This window comes from Lutjanus erythropterus, chromosome 9 (genome assembly GCF_056507025.1).
Source record: "Lutjanus erythropterus isolate fLutEry1 chromosome 9, fLutEry1.hap2, whole genome shotgun sequence".
NCBI classification, from domain to species: domain Eukaryota; kingdom Metazoa; phylum Chordata; class Actinopteri; order Lutjaniformes; family Lutjanidae; genus Lutjanus; species Lutjanus erythropterus.
Window position 1 is genome coordinate 22,554,165 of NC_139325.1, and position 20,833 is coordinate 22,574,997.

A 20,833-nucleotide genomic window follows, 5' to 3' on the forward strand; every position below is an offset into this window, starting at 1 on the left:
CACACACACACACACACACACACACACCAACAGTCCTGGAAGTCAGAGTGGACTCACGCTTTTTAGTTTTATTGACCTGTGCATGTTTGATGTTTGACTTCCTAATGTAATACCTCTCACTCCAAATCCAAAGATTTTGCTGTGTAATTTTAAATTGATAAATAATTATAATTATCAACTGATCAAACAATTATTCTGTAAATACTACATGCATATGACTATGTACATAGTGAGCAGCAGGGACAGCACTAACACTTTTTGATACGTGGTACCCATGTCATGTTTGTCTATAATGACTGTTGTACGTAGTGTATGCGCTGTTTGTATTTTGTTTCATCTGCTCTGAAACTGGAATGAAAATTAGCTGTATAATGTATTGGATTTCAAGTAATCAAATATTCAAGTTCAAGTATTAACATTAATATTTCTTTTTCTTTTTTATTATTGTTGTGCATGCTTATAACTTGATAAATGAACATCTTTGTAATTTTAATCTTATATTCTGTTTTTTAGGGTGACTTTGTAACATCTGTCCTGGGACTACAGATGAAAAATAGCCTCTGGGGTAACTCTGGCACATTTACAGCAATGTTTATTAATGTGCACTTTCCACATTACAGTAAATAAACCAATAAATAAATAAAAAATAAAAATAAGTCTGTATTTAATTTCTCCTTTGTTGCTCCCAGTGTATTATTAGTTCACCTACATAGCTCATTCATTCACTCTACTCTATTTTTTGACCTTGACTAAAAACAGGCACCTCTTTTTAACTGTATAATACCTGGAGATACTTATGTAACACAGACAAATGTGTAAGTTCGTGAGTTTAATCTAATATTCCTGATGCTATTTCTGAGTCTCAGGCTGCTTTTGAGAAACAATTACTGTACTAACCTTCATGCAAACATGAACACATATGCCAACAAGCGCAGTCACGCACAAACTCGTACACATATACAACAGTCTGATCAATTGTTGCCCTCAGGCTGTGGTGGCTTGCCGTGACTGAGGAGGGAGCCTGGTTAACACCCAGTGGTTCACCGCAGTGCAGTGTGTACTCGCTTACAATGGTTCCCTCCATCACAGAGACCGGCCACAAAAACACTCATATTATTACAAGCGCCGGGCTCACATCACTACAATTGACTTTAAAATGAGCTCTTATTTTTCACTTCTGTCCTTAATATAACAAAATACACTCAATAGAATAGATATAGAAACATATAACAACAAAAACACATAAATATAAATTCAGAAACAGATAGCAAGAGGGAGAAACAGGAAGAAATTAATTGATGATGAAAGTTTTATTCATGTTTCGCAGAAAGTGAGTGACGGATGTCAGCACTTTCAGAACAGTGATCTTATCACAATTTTGCTATTGAATCATAACTCAAGATTATACAGCGTCAGTTCCATTGAAGCATCAAAGAGCGTTTGTTTTACCCATTTTGTCTTTACAAAGATGGTCATGTGCAAGAAGAAGTAGTCTAGGCTTTATGTAGAAACGAGCACAGCTACACCCTTTTATATAATCATGTAGAGGCAAAGAAAAAAGCTGAGGGTAGAGAGGGAAAAACAAAGAGGTGCAGAGATGAAAAAGAAAGAAATGCTGCAGTTTAAGAGGTGACAAATGATTATCAAGCGGTTCTACAGATGAAAAATGGGAATGGGGAGAAACAGAAAGACACAGAGGCCACGCTAGGGTCGTGACTGAAGATAAGAGATGGTTGCGAAGATCTCAAAAGGAGAATATTTGATCTTCTTCAACAGCTACTGCCGAGGTGCCCTTAAGCAAGGCACTTAACCTCCTAACTGTAACAACAGAAGGCTGCAGTTACACCAGGCTTCACCTCAATATGAATTTGTGCGACTGCATAAACAAAAAAGCAGGGCGGTGTTGCTTGCTCAACAAAACCCTGCATGAAGGCGAAAATACGATGATATCTCACTTTATATTCTGTCCTGTAAGTCTCTTTATCATCCCACACATCTTCTGCAGGACATCAGTGTGTTTCCCACTCTCCAACAGCGTCACAGTGATAATGAAAACCAGCCATTACACAAGGACACGGTGGTTTAATTCTCATTACAGAGATCTATCATATCGACATATCCCTGTGCATGATGTGCCTTAAAAAACAAACAAACAGAGTAAACTATTCTAGCTTAAAATACAACTGCTTTTGACGTGCAGGTCCAGGTCGTCTTGAGAAGAATTCATATTCAGGATTACTTATCTGAATCTCTGAGATAGTGTCCAGTATTTCTGGAGCATCTGAAAATATATGTCAAATACTACAAAATACTCAATATAACCCTAAATTCAGTATGTGGTTTGTTAATTTTTAGCAGGAAAGATGGATTAGCTTGTTTCTTTCACCCTTTGACTCCAACTATTATAGATCCAAGAGGAAACTGACAGAAGTTCGAGACTGAGAGAAAAAGGCATAATTACAAATCTGTCTGTTACTTCAGCACCACAGACAGCTCGATTTATCAGTACAAGCACAGTTAAGCTACTGATATTTCAGAGCTGTGGTCGAGGTCATAGACTCTAAATTGCACAAACTTCAGTCAGATAAAGGTCAATGAGTCAGACAGACTAGACTAACATATTAGACAACCCCTCTGCCCCTGTGCTCTGTCTGCTACTAAGGGGTAGAGAGGAAGGGATACATTTTGGTCATTTTGCCTTCATTCCCACTCAAATTTCCTATTGCTTATATGGTTAAACTGCACTGCAAATGTGCTATACAGCCTGCTACATTGAGATGTTGGAGGAAGTGCTACTCTGACCCATCTGATACCCGCTGTAATGGAAGGAATAACTTTTCATCTTTGAGATACTGTTCAGAATCCAACATACCTTTGCTTGTACAGGTATGTTTTTCTGTGCAACATAACTTTTCTGTGGTGTGAACACATTTTGAGCTGCAACAACTAGGTGACTAATCAGTAAGTCCTTCAGCAACACACTATTTTAACAATAAATTTCATCATTTTCCAAGCAAAACGCCAAAGACTTGCTGTTTCCAGCAGGATTTCATGCCTTGATGCCTTATATAATCATGGAAAATTGAATATTTTTGGGCTTTGACCAGCTGGTTGAATGAAAACATGCAATATGAATACTAGAGCAATACGGATATATCAATCAGCCGATTTTATCAGCACGATATAGGCCTAGCACAGTTATAGTAGTCTATATTGGTATCTGCATATATGTTGTCGGATATTGTTAAACATATTCTGGATGTTTTCTTTGTTGATGTTGTTTTGTTTGATTTATAGGCAGTGTTTTCTGTATATTTGATCTTTTTCCTTAATTCAAGTTGTTCTATCTGTGCTTTTTCTAATTATAGCTATAGTTGTTAGTTGAATATTGGTATTTGCACCAGCTCAAAAAGTCCAGTAACAGTTGGGTTCTGGTGAATTCATCCCCTTGAGCTGCAGAGCATTAAAATGGGCATTTATTACTATTTGCTGACTTTTCATTCAAGAAAATAATTTGTAGATTAACCAATAATTAAAATAATAATTAGCTGCAGCTCTAATCATACAAGATCAAAACATAATTTTCAGATACTCTAGAAACTTTGGCATTTGTCAGAAACAGCAAAATGAAAATATTGGAATAAAGCTGTGGTCTCTAGTTAGCCTGTGGACCTGCATTTCACAAACAGCTGTATTGTCCTTTGAGGAATAAGTGCAAATGTAATTAAATACTTTCATCATGTGATTTTTCCAGATATATAAATAGCACTGAAGCTTTAAAAAATACTTCTACCCAGTCTTTAAAGCATATAAGCATATATCTTGATCCATGTCTCGATGCTCCTGACATTCACCACAACTCCACCTCTGCATGGACAAGAGCTCCAACTCCTCTGTGCTGCACCATCAGCTGACGCACAGTGCAGGTCAGTGAGGGAGGAGGAGTGAATGAAAGAGTAGTGAACTGAGCCCAGGGGTCTGGTACAGGGTCACTGCAGAGCGGTGGCCAGTAGAGGGCATCAGACCTCTGTATCAGCACCGGGTGGTTCATCCTCCTTCAAACCAGCGTGCTGCTGCTGCTGCATCCACAGGGTGTGTTGTTGTTGGTGGTTGTAGTACGCCTGTTGCAGAGTCTTCATCCAAAGCAGAATGAGTCAGACATTTTTCTTGATGTGACTTGTGCCAAAGCTTCATTCATAATTTACAACAGCTACACAGAAGTCCTCATGTGCAAGTTTATGTACAACAAGTTAGAAATTTGTCTCTTAAACAAATATGTAAAACATAAAGTCGATTTCTCCTTATGATATTTCAGATCATCATCCACCTCTGTCTGTTTTTCTTTTTTTTTTTTTTTTTTTACAACATTCTCATACAGTGTTCTCATTTCAGAATTACTCTATTGTTAACTAATAATTTTAATTAATAATATCAATAATACTACTCTGACATTGTGAGTTATGAAACTGGATTGATGATGTAAGAAATTCAGAGAAGACAATAATATATTTTACCACATTTACCTTAAAAAGTAACATAGTCCATGTATTATCAGCATGAATTATGTATGTATAAAACTATGTGCATCCTCAGTCTTTGTGATCAGTGTTTTGCATTGTACATTTCCAAGTGCATACAAATTTCCCGCAGCACTGCAGCATCTTCGTTTTATACCGCAGTCCCTCGCTCTGCCTGCCTCACGCTCCCTCCCCATATCTCCTCTGTCACTCAACCTAACCTCAAAGTCTTTCTAGGAAACACAAACTGAATTCCTCTTTTTCTTCCCCACTCTTCTTATGTTTTTTTTTCTCTGTCCATCACAGTTTCTGTAAAATCTCTTCTCTATCTCTTCCTTTGTCCTTGGTTCCAAACGCTACATTTTTAATGTTTGATCACCCCTCCCTCCTCTTCATCTCACATGATCTGTGCTTTTCCTCTCATCTGTTGTCTAAATGTACTGTATACATGATTATGAGGAGTCACAGTGTCTCTCCTTCCCTCCCCAGTGCTCCCTCTTCCTAACAGGGGGAGGCGCTCATGTGCATGTGTGTGTGATAGTTAGGGGGAGGTACAGGTGATGGAGGCATGGCCATGGGGAGAGCCTGGCCCTGGGGGTGTGAGGAGTGTGACCTGGTGAGGGTGTGCGTGGAGTATCCAGCGGACTGCGGGGGCATCTGGTAGCTTCCTGCGGAAGAAGACCCAGACGGCGGGCTGCCCTGGCCGCCCGATTGAAGCTTGCTTTTGGGCGGTGCTGGAGGTGCCTGGTTGAGTTGGATGGAGATGTCGCTGGAGGCTTCAGAGGTGCTGCGGCCTCTCTTTGGCGGAGGCCAGGAGGATTCTGGGTGGAGGAACTGGCCGCTGTAGTCACTGCTCTCGGACAGGCGGGGGTGGTAGAGGGCAGGGTGGGGGCGGTACATCTCCTCCTCTGCGTAGCGCTTCATAAACAGATAGACTGACATCACCCCGGCCCCCTGAGAGCAGAGAGTGAGAGGAGGAAGAGATGAGGGGGAGATAAGATGCGAAAGGGACAGAGGGATTTGGTTACATAAATAAACTGAGTTCAGAGACAAATACATTTTTAAAGAAGTGGAAACAAGTGATGTCTGGGGAAATTAGATTAAAAGTCTCTAACAGAAGTGTTTAAAGGAAGGTGGAGAGGTGTAAGTAGGTGCTTTTGAATGGTGATGATTCAAAAAGATGAGGATATCTTTTACATCAGATCTATCGATGATCTTGATTGTTTTCTGTTATATTTGTGTCATAACCACAAAGTGCCTAATCCTCATGGGTTTACATGACACCAAACGTACGGTTACAGTGTTCAAAACATGCATTTAATTTCCTTTCATTACAAAATTAAAGGCTTAAACTAAATATTCCTCTTTTTGGCCCAGAGTCTGGAACAAAAAAACTTCCTAAAGTATGACTAAAGTGTTTCATAATCTTCCAGCCAAAAGAAATCAACATGAATGGAGGAGGATTTTAGTTAAAAACAAAAAAAAAAAACAAAACAAAAAAAATGAACATCTCTAGTGTCCTAGTGGACAAACAAAAAAATTGACCTCATTCTCAATTTCACACATCAAACAAAGTCTGTCCTCCATAAGGATCACTGTCAGTTATTTGGATTATATTTCACATAAGGTTCTACACAGGGTTGGCTCAGATTACGTAACATTGCTGACTACAAATTATAAACTACATTGCAATTTATTAAATTAAATCATGCTTAAATCATGTTCTGGAAAATGAACAACAAGTTGGTGAAATAAAATAAGGATCTCAACTCATTAGCCCATAGATGATGAAATGTCTGATCAGTCATCTTGACAAGTCTTTTCCAAAACCAAAGCATTTCACATTTATGCGTCGAAAAGAAGGAGACGAGAGTGTGAGGAAAAGATGGAGAAGGAGAGGAGAGAGGAGGGGTGGAGGTGAGTCCACACTGAAGTGTCCACTGCAGCACATTAAGAGCAGAGCTGCTGATGATGGGAAGAAGAGGCAGAAGGTGCAGGGGAGAGGGGGGAGGTGGGAAGATAAGCAGAGGATTCACATGAAATTGCACCACGCACGGATGCACACATCAACACACACACACATACACAACCCCTGCTTTTCTGCATCATAACCAGTCATATCTCACATTATCTAAAGAATGCTAATCATCTTTTTTGCACACTCAGCATGCCATACTCTGCCGTATTACAGAAACTTCCTAACTTGCAGATCCTTACTTCTGTTCGGTAACCATAGTAATTAGAGTTAGGAATTGATTTAGGAAAAAAGCCATTACAGATAAGCAGGTTTTAAGTCAAAGGGGAAAAGTGTATAGGAAATGGGGATTGCAGACCATCCTGAGGTGGTGCTGCCATTTTTTGAGGATAGCGTTTGTAGCTGTCGTTAGCTGGTACTGTTACTGGTCATTTGTCGTCTGTCATCTGTCCTAATTTTCGTTTTCTACCTGTAGTAGTCGCTAACTTACAAACTACCTTACGCTCATGTTTGCTAACAGTAGATAACAGTACTCCTGCTAACAGCAGCTGACAGTAGTACTCTCTAAAAGCAGCTAATGACAGTGTCAGCTAACCTGTTTAATCTGTATGGCTGCTCTTTTATTGCTTTCACGTAATGGATACAGGATGCAGTAGACACTGTGTCTTAGCCCACTGTCTTTCTTTTATCTCCCAAATTAACCCTGTTGTAAATTTCCGAAAAGAAAATCTTTAGATTACTCGACAGGTGTTACCAAACTATCTAACTCCTGCTCATTGTTGTTTTTCCTTGATTTTCTCATTCAGTGTGTTTTAATGATTAAAAAACAATAGTCACAAAGTTCAGTGAAAAGTAGTGTCGGTTGCTTGGTAACTGACATAAAGGTTGGTAACTGATGTTGAAGTGAATATTTAGGATTTCTTAACCTGAAATAAGTTAGTGAGGATTTGTTCCTTTAAGACCAACTTGTGAAAATCCTATTTTAAACTCTTACTGTCTTAAAACTTAATGTGTCTGTAATACAGCCCAGAGAAAAGCACTCAAACCTTAGAAATGCAAATATATTCTCTGTGTAGCACAAGTATGCCAGCAGACACACATGCACTCATTCTGTCCCGTTCCCTCCCATAGTTTCTATCTCTAACCCACACAGAGCTCAGACTGACCTCTTTGAGCAAGAAGGAAGAGGCAGCGAAGGCGAAGGACCAGCCATAGTGGTAGTTGAAGAACTGCTCAGGCTCTCTGGGCCGGTTCATCACCTCGTCATTAATGCTGGAGATGTAGAGCACCAGGCCCACTACCAGACTGAGGCCTGCACACAGCACATTAACAATGACAGTGAGTCACAGAGAGACAGAAAGTCCAATACGAGAGAGAGACAGCAAGGAGGTCATTATATAGCAATCCAGACAGCTGCAGCCGTGTGGAGAGGGTTTAAGAGACAGAGAGAGCAATGGGATATGGAGTGACCACACACAGCAATTAGCCTGCAAATGCTAACATTAATAAAGAGAGCAGAGCCAGTGTGTATGTATCATACTGACAGATAAAAAGACACAGACTGATGACCTCTGGAAACGAAAAACCTTTATGTCACAGAAACAAAACAATATCTAACTAATATATTAATGGAAAACAAGAGTTTCCCCAAAGACTAAAAGAGGCATTTTAGTCATAGAAAAGATTAACCATTTTACACTGTGACATATAATGTTATAATGTAAAGAAAACATCCTAACCTGCTGATCTTATTTTAACTGATTGGTAACCATGGTAATTAAGGCTAGGACCTGGTTTAAGAATAAATCAAGTGAAGGTTGACATTCTGGCTGTCTTTTGACTGACTCTGTGCATTACTGAGCTTCAGTTGGAAAGAAATAATATTCCAAACATAATTTTGTGTGTGGAAAAAAAAAACAAAACTACAATGTGGTCAACAAAAAACAAATTGCAGTATGTAAAACGTGAGTCAAAATTTACAGATGAGACGCAACAACTTTCAACTTCGTTCTGTGAAGTTGCATAAAGAACAAGGAGTTGGGAGTCTGGTTGGCATTACATTTGGTGTAAATACACAGCAAAGGGCCACAGGTTGGGATCAAACCCATGGCTGCTGAGGGGATTGACAGCTTTAGTACTTGGAGCGCACATGAGTTAACTAACTGAGCTCTCAGGGTAAACTGTGACTTATCAGTTGTGACTTTGGATTTGACTTGGAACTTTGGGACTTCAGTGACTAGAGACTCACTTGTAACTTACAAAACAATGACCCGCCTCTGCCAATTAGTTTTGCTAAAATAAACATTTTGAGGGAAATATTGTTATGACCTAGAGTATGTTCAGTGGCATTTTTTTTTTCAAGTGTAGGAAGACGTACACAAACTATGAGAAGTTGTGAGAAGTGTGTGGTTAGGTTTAGGCAACATAAGCACTTTTGTTAAGGGAAGGGAAAGGTCATGGTTACGGTAAATTATAAGTAAACTTGTCTTATCTCACACTTTAAATCACTGAGGACATCACTGTTTAGCCACGACCAAGGTGCCAAAATATAAACATAAAATTGTTAAATAATACTTTATTTACTACGAGTGGATGTTGAAATGCAGGATAATACAGGGAAAAACAAATGAAATGTCAGTGAATGTTTATACACGCTCAATTAACATTTTGTGACTTGACTTCAGACTACAAATCCATTTATGTAAGAAGACATAATTTTGATCTTAGTCAGATCTTCGTTGGGTCAAAAAACATTCATTAAAACATTTTCTCATTATGGTGATTTGCTGTTTCAAATTAGCAGTATATAAATGTAATTGCTACGGGACAGGTTTGCCTGCAGACATCCATTTAATTAAACAGTTTTCTTTCCTTTACTTATCCCAAGAGAAATTGCCTTTAATTTAATTGTCATATTGTAATGTTATATTGTGATTACTGACTGAGCTTGTACATTTATAATAGAGATGAGACAAAGGAAATAAAAACGTGACTCTGCACAGCTTTTAAGAACATTTAGAAAGAAGCTACATGCAGCCTGCACAAAAAACATCATCATGTTGAAGAACTCAATATAGTCATCTTATGGAAAAACCAGAATTCGCTTTCAGAACTGAAAGAATGACCCTTTTCACTCAGAAGCAGCACATACAACATTAAAAACCCCTTCCTCCAAAAACACTCACATGCTCTCCAGCCTGCCTCAGACATGTTAAATGCATGGGATACAACATATGGCCAGCATCGAAGAATCAATATTCAGAGAAAGCTGCATGCTGTAAGCAGCAAATACGAGTATTTTTAGCTTTCACTGCAGCATTCAAATGTACCACATCAGGGCTGTCAGGGGGTTACGTCCTTTACATAAACGGCTGGCTCAAGAGGTTGTGTTGTCTATTTAAAATGGAAAAGCGTGGAAAATGCAGAAACCATGCTGCTGTCAGTCATGAAGTGGAAGAACATCTTTATCTAAATAAGTAAAACCAGGAAACACACATGCCCATGCAAACTGAGAGCAGATGGAGGCAAAGAGAGTGTGTGAGGTAAAAGGAAGACGAAATAGAGGTAAATTATGTGCCGGCAAGTACACATGCATATGCAAAATGTGTGGTGAAAAACAAAAAGTCGCTTTGACAAGAAAGAGGGGAAGAGTGCAGCATGCTTGAACAGCTGTGGCTTCATGCTGTGTTTTTGCTGCTGCTCTGAATTCTGTAATATTAACCAGAACATGACCGACCCAAACTACAATATTAACCAGACCGCTGTGTCAGTGAGAACAGGGAGAATGGGCTCATATCTCTGGGTAGTCCACAAACAAAACCACATCCGCATCAGTGATTCATAATACTGAAAGAATACACTCTGAATGAAGGCGTGAGGAGGAAATGAGAGGATTGGGAGCGACTGAGAGGAGGGAGAAAGCGAAGAAAACTGAGAGGCTGGTGAATTAGAGACAGGGGAGACAGAGGGAGGAGGGGAGGGCAGGAGGAAGGCAGTGAGAGGCTTAGTACAGCAGAATCTGACTGCTGAAAAGCAATTTGATACACTTGCCCCTTGTTATCACCCTATTATCAAAATACCTCATAAAGTAAAACACTGCGACACTTCCAGCACAGGCTATAAACATTACATAACCCCTCCTTATATAACCCCTATTATTCTGCTGCTACACCCTTTATCAGCAAGTCCTCGCTACAGCAAGTCAGAGCTGTCGTGGCAGCCTCTGTTTGATGCTCCTCTGAGCTCTGCAGCGCTGCTTCCTTCTCAGACGTGTCGAGTGAAACAGCCTTCAGAGAACATGAGCTCCAATTTAGCTCCTGACAGTCTTCACTGCACACACAGAGGGCAGGAAATGGGAGCATTACAGCCATCTGCTGTTCAAGAAGGTTAACTACACTAATGCAGAAAATAAAGCTTGAAAAACCTGCTCATGATACTGTGAGATGTTACTGCAAGTATTTTCACAATTTTCACAATAACGAAGTTTATAATTTTGCCACTGTATATCATATAAACACACAGAAAACTCCCCAAAAACCCAACTAATCTCGTCACCTTTTCTAATGACGGCCTACACACCTGCATCATACACTAAAAATAGAGCTGTGATGGAGTGTCTCCATATGTGACACAGGACACACCAGGCTGCTGTAATCAATCACAGAGAGACAGCAGGACATGAGTAATGGGTCCCACCTGAGAGGATGAAGAAGATACCGGACACAAAGGCCAGGATGGTGCGCTGAGGCCGGATGTGTCCGATGTTACTGATGACGAAGGCCGTGAAGACAAAGAGCAGCGACACCATCGGGAAGGGCGTTGCTGTCCGCACCATCTCTATAGGGTGGAGGGGTCACAGTGTTAAACATAGATGATGGGATGTGTCCTGAGACTGCTGGGAAAGGTGAGTGATAATGTTTCTAGACCTGTTATGTGGAGATGTCTGTCCGTGACCTTCCCCACTAAAATATGGTGATGGGAAACAGTATTACTTTCTTTTAACATATTGACAGGTTCAGGCATGGATTCAACCATGGGGCCCTCAACCTGTTCTCAGAACACTAATCAGAATACTGATTATTCACTATAATTAGCAGTATTAATACTAGTGCTGGCGCAATCAGCGGCTTCCTGACACTCTAGTAATGTTAGTGTCATCAGTGGCAGCAGTAAAAAAGATTTATTCCTTGGGCACTTTTGTTAAAAACTTTGCACTTTCCTCCCACTTCCTCCTTTTTCAGCACCACTGGGATAGCTTTGCTTCATTTTTCAGTCTTAACACCACATCGAATCATTTGTTTACATAAGTTGGCAGCTGTTTTCCTGGATCATTTCCGCATAATAAGACCATGGAATAGTCCAGCATAGTGGGGACTGAGGAAAGGCCCCTGAGACTTTTGTGAATTAAGCTTTCTGAGTTTTTAGATAGACATAATCAATTAGTAAAAAGTTTTTAAAAAATCATACATAACATATTTTTATAATGTGTTTTACGGGGCCCTTGGAAGCTTAAGGCCTAAGGCACTTCTTGACCTTTGCCTGGTAAGTCTGCCTCTGGACAGATTTACCGTATCTGGTGAAGCATCTAACATCTGCTTTTTAACTACAGGAAACAGAGTTATGATATAAACAAAAAGCACGTAGCTTTGAACATTCAGTAATGCCCGAATGTGGAAAACCTAAACCAAAATCTTTATTATTATATTAAGAGTCATTATTATTCAAAAAGCACATGACACTGATAATGAACTCCTGATAATAATATGATAATTAATATGATAACTTTTTGCTCCCAAAGAGTCAAATTAATTTTGAAATACTTTTGAATACTGACATTTTGTGGATCAAAGAACACTCTCAATTTAAGTTTGATTTTACCAGGTAAAATAAAAAAAAAACATGTCTTTTATATAAGGATAATCTGGCTTTGCTAAATAAATTTATTGTTGTTCATCTGATTAATGTTAGAGAACAAGTAATATTTCTGATTTCTTTATTATTTTCTTGATTAAAATTGGTGGCAGTTTATTTTGGTGTCATTGGACAAAAGTCCCACTATAACCTTTAAGCATGATGTAATTCAAGCGGTCTGAGGGAAGACTAGACTTCTGCTCCTCCTCTTAGCTCTGTTTTCGGGCTTTAGAGAGTCTGGTCTGTGACGGGATAGTTTGACCAATCATGTGTCTCATTTCCAAAATGTTAGTATCTAATGACCTGGGAATGAGACTCAACTATCTTTCTCCAGAATAGGTTACTGCACTTTAATAGTTTATTCTATGAAACACCTGGAATTAGTTTCCAAATGTCCATCAGAGTTTGATATCTTCAAATATCTTGTTTCGTCTGACTCACTGTCCAAAACCCAAATATATCATTCAGTAATTTCAGTTATTCAGTTATTTACTGTGGTATCAAACACAAACAAAATCAAATCCTCACAGCTGAGATGCTGCAACAAGAGATTTTTTTTCTTAAGGAGTGACTAATTGTCATCAATCAAAATAATCAAAATAATTGCAGGTTAATTTTCCGTTGATGAACTAATCCTGTATTTGCAGCTCATGTTCATCATGTTCAGATTGCAGTACCGACAATCGATCAGCAGGGGGACTCTGCAGTTACTCACACCTGCAGACTCTCATACAGTAGAAGATAGAGTGCTGTTATTTGTTTTACTCACTGAGGATATTTGCAGTGTTTTCAGTGGTGATCTCTATATCGGGTTCAGTGAAGTACTCTGACGCAACGCATCTGCCATTTTCTGATCCTGGGAGAAAACACACACACACAGAGGGGAAAAAATGAAAAATGTTGGGGTTTGCTTTTAGGATCAAAGTCAGTGATGCATGAAGAAATAAAAACCAAACCAAAAGAAATCATGTGGGGCCTCTACGGCCCAACTGCTCACAGGTAACGATCATGTTTTGTGACAGCTATGATTCTAGAGGCCAGAAGCTCGCTTTCTCTCTTTTCTCCCCTCGCTTGGCTGCTTTATTCTATCTGTTTCTGGGTGTTTGTCACTGTGATGATGTGGACCTATGCACACACACACACACACACACATGTAGCAGCGTGGTTTTGCATGCACATGTATTTGTCTTCTACAGTTTTTAATTTTTGAATGTCGGTGTGTCCTCCTACCAGCCACGAAGCAAACTCTCCAGAGGCCTGAGTGCAGCGCCATCTTCACCTCCATGCTCTGGTTCTGCTGCAGGATGATGCCCTCCACCATGATCAGCCAGTAGTCAGTGGACACAGCCACCCCCACCAGCAGCAGCCCGCAGGCTCCAAACACTGTGGACAGGATGGTCAAAGCACGGCTGCTGCACGAACTCATCTGGAGGGCAGAACGAAGGGAGGAAAGAGGGTGTGAGAAGAGAAGAGGAATTACACATCAAAACTGCACAGACAAAAATGTAGGTAAATTTGGAAAGGGGTCATGGAGGGAGGTCATTATAGGAACGGGGGAAACACTCAGACAGACATGTGAGGCGCACACATGCAAACAGCTACTGGCCATCTTCCTGTCTCGACTTGTTATCGCTAAAGATGAGTTAGTGACACATCCGGTGGCAACCAATCCTGTTAAAGGTCAGAGAGGAGCCAGCGCAACAGATGATGACTTCACAGTAAATCGCTGAAGTTAGGCAAGGACTTAAAAAACTGAGAGATAGATAACACACACACAGATCAGGACAGGGAGGATGGGTCCTGTGTGACTCACACATGGTCTTTCTGTGACTTAGTTCTGGTTGACTGGGAAAGACTTCACTGCAGATCCTTTGAGCATGCTGTCTCTATGCATTTATTCATCTGCGCTCATTATGAGGGGTTAAATGAAAGTGTTGAATGAACTACAGCTGCTAGAGGACAGCTGTGTTTTCTACTTTATAGTTGATACTTAATACTGTGATACTTTGATTTGGATTTTCCCTTCCAAGTCAAACTCTTTGCCAGAGTTCCTTTTCTCTTGCCAAAAACTGCAGTTCCTCAAATGGCCACATGAAGCTCTCTCCAAAAGTGAGCCAATCTCCATAGACCCTCATACCAAAATTCCCAACTAAAAAAACATGTTTATAGCTTGGTACCCAAATGTGAACCAGCCGTACCATTTTGAAGCCTGGAGTTTGGCTATATGGGGGTCGCCATCTTAGTTTTTAGCAACAGGTGCATGCAGAGTACCGACGAGAGTGTACAGCTAGTTGGTGCTGTACTGCAATTTGCTTGCTTTTGGCTCTTACCTGCAGCAGGAAATAATGATGACGTGGCTAACCACAAAGTTTCTCACAGTACAGCGAAACATTACACAAAATATGTTTATAAAAAACATTTTAGGCAAGAAATAAGCAATGCAGTAACACAATCTTGATCAACACTGCCTAGTTTAACAGTTTGATCTGAGTTTCATGAAGCTGCTGGACTCACAGAGAATGACTTCTCAGTCACACAGAAAAACCATACCCAGCTTTATTGTCTATTTTACTCCAAATGGGACCATAATTTACAAAATGGTCATCATGTTGTACAGAAGAAGACTTGAAACTATCGATTGAGATCATGAACTCATTAGGAAAGTATTTACTGAGGTCATAAATCAAGTGAGAAGTAGGGTCATTCTCTCATAAGACTACATACAAACAGATTTCTTTTTGCAGCCAGCAGAGTTGTCCCCTGCAGGCCATTACAAACAATGCAGTTTAAGGCGTCACTTTTCAGACCAGAGGCTCTGTCCACTAGTTATTCTACAGTCTACGCCTAGTACAAAAAAAACTTTACGGCTAATATCTGTAACTCGCCCTTTTAAATTATGGTAAGGCTTAAAGCTAAGCACAATTAAGGGTGTACTTGCTTTGACTGACAGTGAGTGAGCAGTTTCACAGGTTACTAGCCACTAGGTAGCTTCATTTGGCCTGCCTCATCTCCACTCTTTGCCCATTTTTGGATTAACTAGAAGTCAGGCACTGCCCAGATGGCAGCAATCAGAGCCACCACAGTGAGCTTTACGATGCCTCTTCAGAAACCTGAGGGTGACGTCACAGAGACTTTGTCCAAGTTTTCTACCATCTATTGTTTTAATTAGGTTTTGTGTTCAACTTATTCAGGTTCATACACCCGGTGCTCATTCATTTAGGCACTCCTAGCTTGAACAGTAGGACAACCTTTAATTCTTCCGGCAGGAGCTTGGCCCGTGATGATAGCATCTCTCAGTAGCAGCAAATGTTTTGTCGGTGCACACCTGCTGTGAATATCACCTTGTATCTCACAGACTGGGCAGGCCATTCAAGTACACTAAAGTCACTTTAAATGAAATGTGACACTGTAATAACTGGCTGGAAGAGCCCAATTATGGCAGTGAAGAAATGTGCCTGCTCTGCAACAAGCAGTAAATACACACTGACATTCAATCCTCAGCCATTCAAAACTACAATACTGCCCCAATAAATTCCAAGAACACTTTTCCACCATCATTACACATACTGTGCTGTTTACAGCCTGCACTGTGGACAGAGTGGAGCTTTTAAAGACTGACTCTGTCACAAAATAATTGATATTTGCTGTGGCACTTCACTTGTCCAGTCCTAACCACTCAGACTTCACTGTCTTGTTCTCACAGCAGCTGACAGGAGTGAAATCAGGCATGTTCTTCTGCTGATGTAACACAGCTGCTTCGAAGTGTGAAAAGATGTGTGTTTGAGCTTTTCCTCTGCATATCACAGTTATGCTGAGCTGTTATCTGTATACTTGTGGCCTGCCTGTTTGACTGTCATTAATAAAATGTTCACAGTGCTGCAGCTGACCAAATCCTTTTTGTAGTTTCTCATATCTTTCTCTGTAAATAATCAACTGTGCAGTGCACAAACAGCCATATTATTAATGTATTCTCCATCTAACACTTCAGACACTAAACTTTTGTACTTTGTCACTGTCTATTTGCATAAAAAAGATAGTAAAATACAACATGTTTAAGCAATCTAATTAATTTGACATTGATTATCAGGCACTTAAGAAGGCTTTGACAACAGAAAATGAAATGAAATTAATGACTAAAATATGAGAATGAGTTTATTCTTCTTCTGTTCTCTCGTTGTACGGACAAACATTTGAGTCTTTGAAGAGCTGAGTTAAAATAGATACAGTAATCTGGCGGGGAACTATAAAAGATTAAGCTTGGCCTCGTCTTATCTGGACAGTCATCATGTGAGACGTGACCACTATAGAAGTTGCTTCAGTTTCTATGCAGCACCGGGCATGTAGAGAGCTCAGCGTATGTGTAAGAACAGACCTGCCTGGTAGTACACATCAGAGAAATCCTTGGAGAAGTGATAAGTTTGGGCATTTTGAGGAAGCACAGAGTGGGTTACTCCAGTGATAGACAGATGTGAGAGAAGAAGTATGATCAACCACTAATAAACCACTCAGACAAAAAGGACAGATCGAAGCTACAATCTGAGACACGGGGGAACAATAGAAGGTTTGTATGAATTCCTAAGTTTCACACCAATTTGTTGCTGCCCAATTTTCACAATTTTTTTCTTCTTTAATCAGAGGTTTTGGCCCTGAAGTGGCCATTGTTGCCGCTCCTGACACTTGGGACTGGTGGATAAGAGTTTGAGCCGGTGTGATTGGAAGATTTTGAAGTAGTCTCTGTAAAATCAAAAACAACTCAATGAAATGACTGAAAGCTCAGAGACTGGGGGGATATGAAGATGACCAGGGAGTAGAGGGGAGTGGGGAATGAACAATCACACCTGCCAGCAGTTGGAGGATGTGCCAAAGTGGCCAGAAAGGAGTGTGGATCAATTGGAGTTGCAGCACAGCAGAAATGAGTGGATGTGACTGAGTGGCTCTTCCAGACTTGTTCAGCACCACGGACAGCACCCTCATCTCTCTTTTAAACCATGTTTCCACCACAGGAGCTTTACCCAGGGATTAGGAACCTTTAGAAGAACTCAGTTAGGCCCTTTCCACCAGCATTAAATCAAACCTAATTTGGAACCATTCTGAGCACCAAATACAACTTGGTTCAGGAACTGAAAAGTTATTTCACAGCTGGAACTGAAAAATAGCAGTTTTTTCTTGGGAACCAAAGTGGGCATGTCATATTCTGCAGGTTGTTGTGTTTTTGTGCAACATCTACTACTGATGATATTCTTGATCACAATGGTTTGGGTCAAAACTGGTGGAAACACGGCCTGGTTTACTAGATAACACAAAGGTTCCAAGAATCTTGAACCAGTACGGCAAGTTCTGGGGACAATATTTTACCTCAAAAAGGTTCCTGCTTGGGGGGTTGTTCTTTTAAAAAACACATGAACTTCAGGGAAGGGGCTTGCAAAGCAGAGTATGAGAAGAAGTTACACAAGAAAAACATAAACCAGCTGGACCACAGCAAAGTTCAGACCTTGATTGTCGTATAGTTGCACACACAAAAATTAAGTGAAGCGTGTCACTTTTTCAGACGTCAGGGGACTAATTATTTGATTAATTTGTCAAATCTTTGTTGGTCTTTAGACCTCAGTGGAAACACAGACAGCAACGTATAGAAAGAACATTTTAGCTCCTTGAAAAGTAATTCCTGGGACTAAAAGTGCTCGGTACTTTGGGTGGAAACCCGGGCGATAGGCTGCCCATTAAACAGAAAACACAATCCCATCCAACAGATCAAATACATCCTGCTGGTTTATAACAGATGTGGACTTAAATAAGGTATGTATTGTGCTCACATCATCCCCAAAAAGATCCTCTAAAGAGCTGTTGGAGCTTTTGGAGACATGGCCATTGTAGACTTGGGATTGAGATTGAGTGAAAAAATTCCTGTTAGATTTGTGATAACAATCCCATTTTAGCGGTCTGAGACAGGCCCCTCAGCTCCCTCACCCAGAAAGTAATGAGCCAATTGAATTGGTTAGATAGGAGCCACAAGGGGGACAAAAGGTTTAATTCTCTCTAATCTGTCACAATCTACAGACTGACATTACCTCTGAGCCTCACAGGAAAGAAAGAAAGACACCAAGAGAAAGAAAGAAAGAGGGAGTGATGGATATATGGAGAAGTGCCGCTGGAAAAATCCAAGAAAAGAAGGCAGGAACAAGGGGTGAGAGGCCTGAGAGAGGAGAGAGGGAGGATGAAACCGTGTAGGACTGCAACTAACGATCGCTTTCATAATCGATTAAACTGCAGATTATTTTCAGGATTAATAGTTTAATCTTTAGTTTGTAACTTTTCGGGTCTTCCTTTCATTTGCGCTTACCAATAGCTGCTAAGTCAGCAGCAGTTGTAGCATGGCTGATGTTAGCTTTGTTAGCCTCACCCTCTGAGGTGGACGGTCTGTCTTGTTTGTGAAGTTCACATGAGTAGCCTTATGTAAACGTTTTTCTTATGAATAGTCTGATTTATCTTAACTACTAATATGTTGGATTCATGTGTATTTTCAGACAATTTTTAATTAAAAAAAAGAAGAAATTTCAAGAAATTAGCAGTAAATAATTTAGTGGCCCCCCTGCAGTAACTCTGAGCACTCCGTAGGGGTCACAGACCTCTGGTTGGAGACCCGTGGTCTATTAAAAAAAAAAAAAAAGAAAGAAAATGTGAAAAATTCTCATCACAATTTTCCAGAGCTCAAACTGACGTCTTGAAATTATGTCTTGTACAACCAACCCTACAAACACGCATGTTGCTGTTACGTTGTCGAAGTGTTACAACTTAAGAGATATTCTATGGTATTTTTGCAGTGTCTCTTTAATGTCCTCTGCATGTTTCCTGAACTTTATATAACGATGTTGCTACAACATTGCTAAACACCAAGACATCCCCAGATTGTGGTGGAAACATTTGAACAACATACGGGCAACATTTAAAATAATGTGCTGGCAACAACACTCTGTCACATGTCACAAAAGTCATATTGCAGCTACGTTCCTGCAATGACTTTGTGTGAGTAGAGGAGGACTCCCTAGGGGTCATGCACCCCCGTTGAAGACCCATGGTTCATAAAGTGTAAAAGAAATGTGAAAAATGTCACACAATTTCCCAGAGTCCTAGACTCTTCATTTACTATCATTAATGACATAGAAAAGTAGCAAATCTTAACATTTAAGAAGCAGGAACCGGTAAATGGTTGACATTCTTGCTTGAAAAATGACAGAAATGATTAATGATCATGGGAATAGTTGGTAACTAATTTTCTTTCGACGGATTAATTGATTTATCGACTGATCATCGCAGCTGTAAAACTATGTTAGAGAGTCTTTAAGGCAGGAATAGCATGAGTATAGCAGATATAGGTTAACACAGGGAAAGACCTTGGCCCAAAAAATGGAAGGAGTACCCAACATGGACGCGCACGGCGGGGATGCGCCTACACCTGTGCTAAACGAACCAACCTTGACTGCATGAGAGGACGACGGAATCACTGAATGGAGAATAAACGACTTCATAACGACTGAACGTGGATATCGTGACTCAATGGGCGGGTTTGCTCAAAGCATTTCAGCTGCGCAGCCACTCTCTGGAAAAACTCGAACCATTTTCAACACTCACATCACATCTCCTGCAAATTGCATGTGTGTACAACAGCATATATGCATGTATAATACAGCACAAGAGTGACAGAGGGAGTGTGTGCGCATAGGGATGCTGAGAAACCCCCCTGCTCCTCTCTGTGCTGTCACACACACTCACACGCGGAGTTTGGAGATGATAAACAGAGCAGAGAACATGTGAGCGAGTCAGACTGAAAAATTGGGATGAAATGGAGAAAAAAATATGATAAAATAAACGAACACTCATCTTCCAGGTAACATTTAATAACTGAGATGCTCCTGTGCGCTCTCACATGAAGGCGAGCGGCTGTCTTTACGTTAAAACACGACATGAGGGCGCGTTATGAATGCTCTTTTCGCAGCTGTCATCACACACACACACACACACACACACATTGTAAATGACTGAGTCAGGTTGAAAAGGCGTCATCGTCACAATCGCTGCCAAGAAAGACAGAAGTGTAGTTATTTAAGAGGAGAAAAAGACTCACCCTGCTGCCACCAAGAGTCGTGCGCACACGTCAGTAGCCAAGAAAGCTCACAGCGGGGAGGCTGCTGGATCTCTGCTCTCTCCCTCCTCTCCCTCCTCTTCCTCACCCTCTCTCTCTCTCTGTTCTGTTCTGTGTGTTTTCCCTTAAGCCCCCTTACCCATCCTCTAAATCCCTCACTCTCTCTTTCACTCAATCTGTCCCAGGCACTGCGGTGGAGGATCGCTTCAGCAGCTACTTTGGCTACAACAGAGACAGAGAGAGAGGGAGAGAGAGAGAGAGAGAGAGAGGGAGAGAGAGAGAGAGGGAGCA

The 20,833-nt window shown here is 40.5% G+C and overlaps 1 protein-coding gene across 1 annotated transcript; it reads right to left on the reverse strand.

The window, feature by feature from the left end:
• Positions 1 to 1,291: 1,291 nt before the first annotated feature.
• Positions 1,292 to 20,754, reverse strand: cacng7b (calcium channel, voltage-dependent, gamma subunit 7b). The gene is made up of 6 exons (XM_084726631.1): positions 20,525 to 20,754; positions 13,633 to 13,828; positions 13,172 to 13,258; positions 11,188 to 11,328; positions 7,659 to 7,804; positions 1,292 to 5,471 (listed from the first exon to the last, which is right to left on the reverse strand). Exons 2-6 carry the CDS (start codon positions 13,826 to 13,828, stop codon positions 5,019 to 5,021), a joined length of 1,023 nt encoding a protein of 340 aa, XP_084582757.1. The 5' UTR covers positions 20,525 to 20,754; the 3' UTR covers positions 1,292 to 5,018.
• Between the last annotated feature and the right edge of the window lie 79 nt (positions 20,755 to 20,833).

Bases quoted from the DNA above. Each gene is read 5' to 3' on its own strand.
- cacng7b (XM_084726631.1), bottom strand. From the start codon at position 13,828: ATGAGTTCGTGCAGCAGCCGTGCTTTGACCATCCTGTCCACAGTGTTT. The intron at 13,259-13,632 runs GTAGGAGGACAC...GTTTTCTCCCAG, and splicing joins GAGAGTTTGCTTCGTGGCTG to GATCAGAAAATGGCAGATGC. The intron at 5,472-7,658 runs GTCAGTCTGAGC...CTCTGCTCTCAG, and splicing joins CTTCCTTCTTGCTCAAAGAG to GGGGCCGGGGTGATGTCAGT.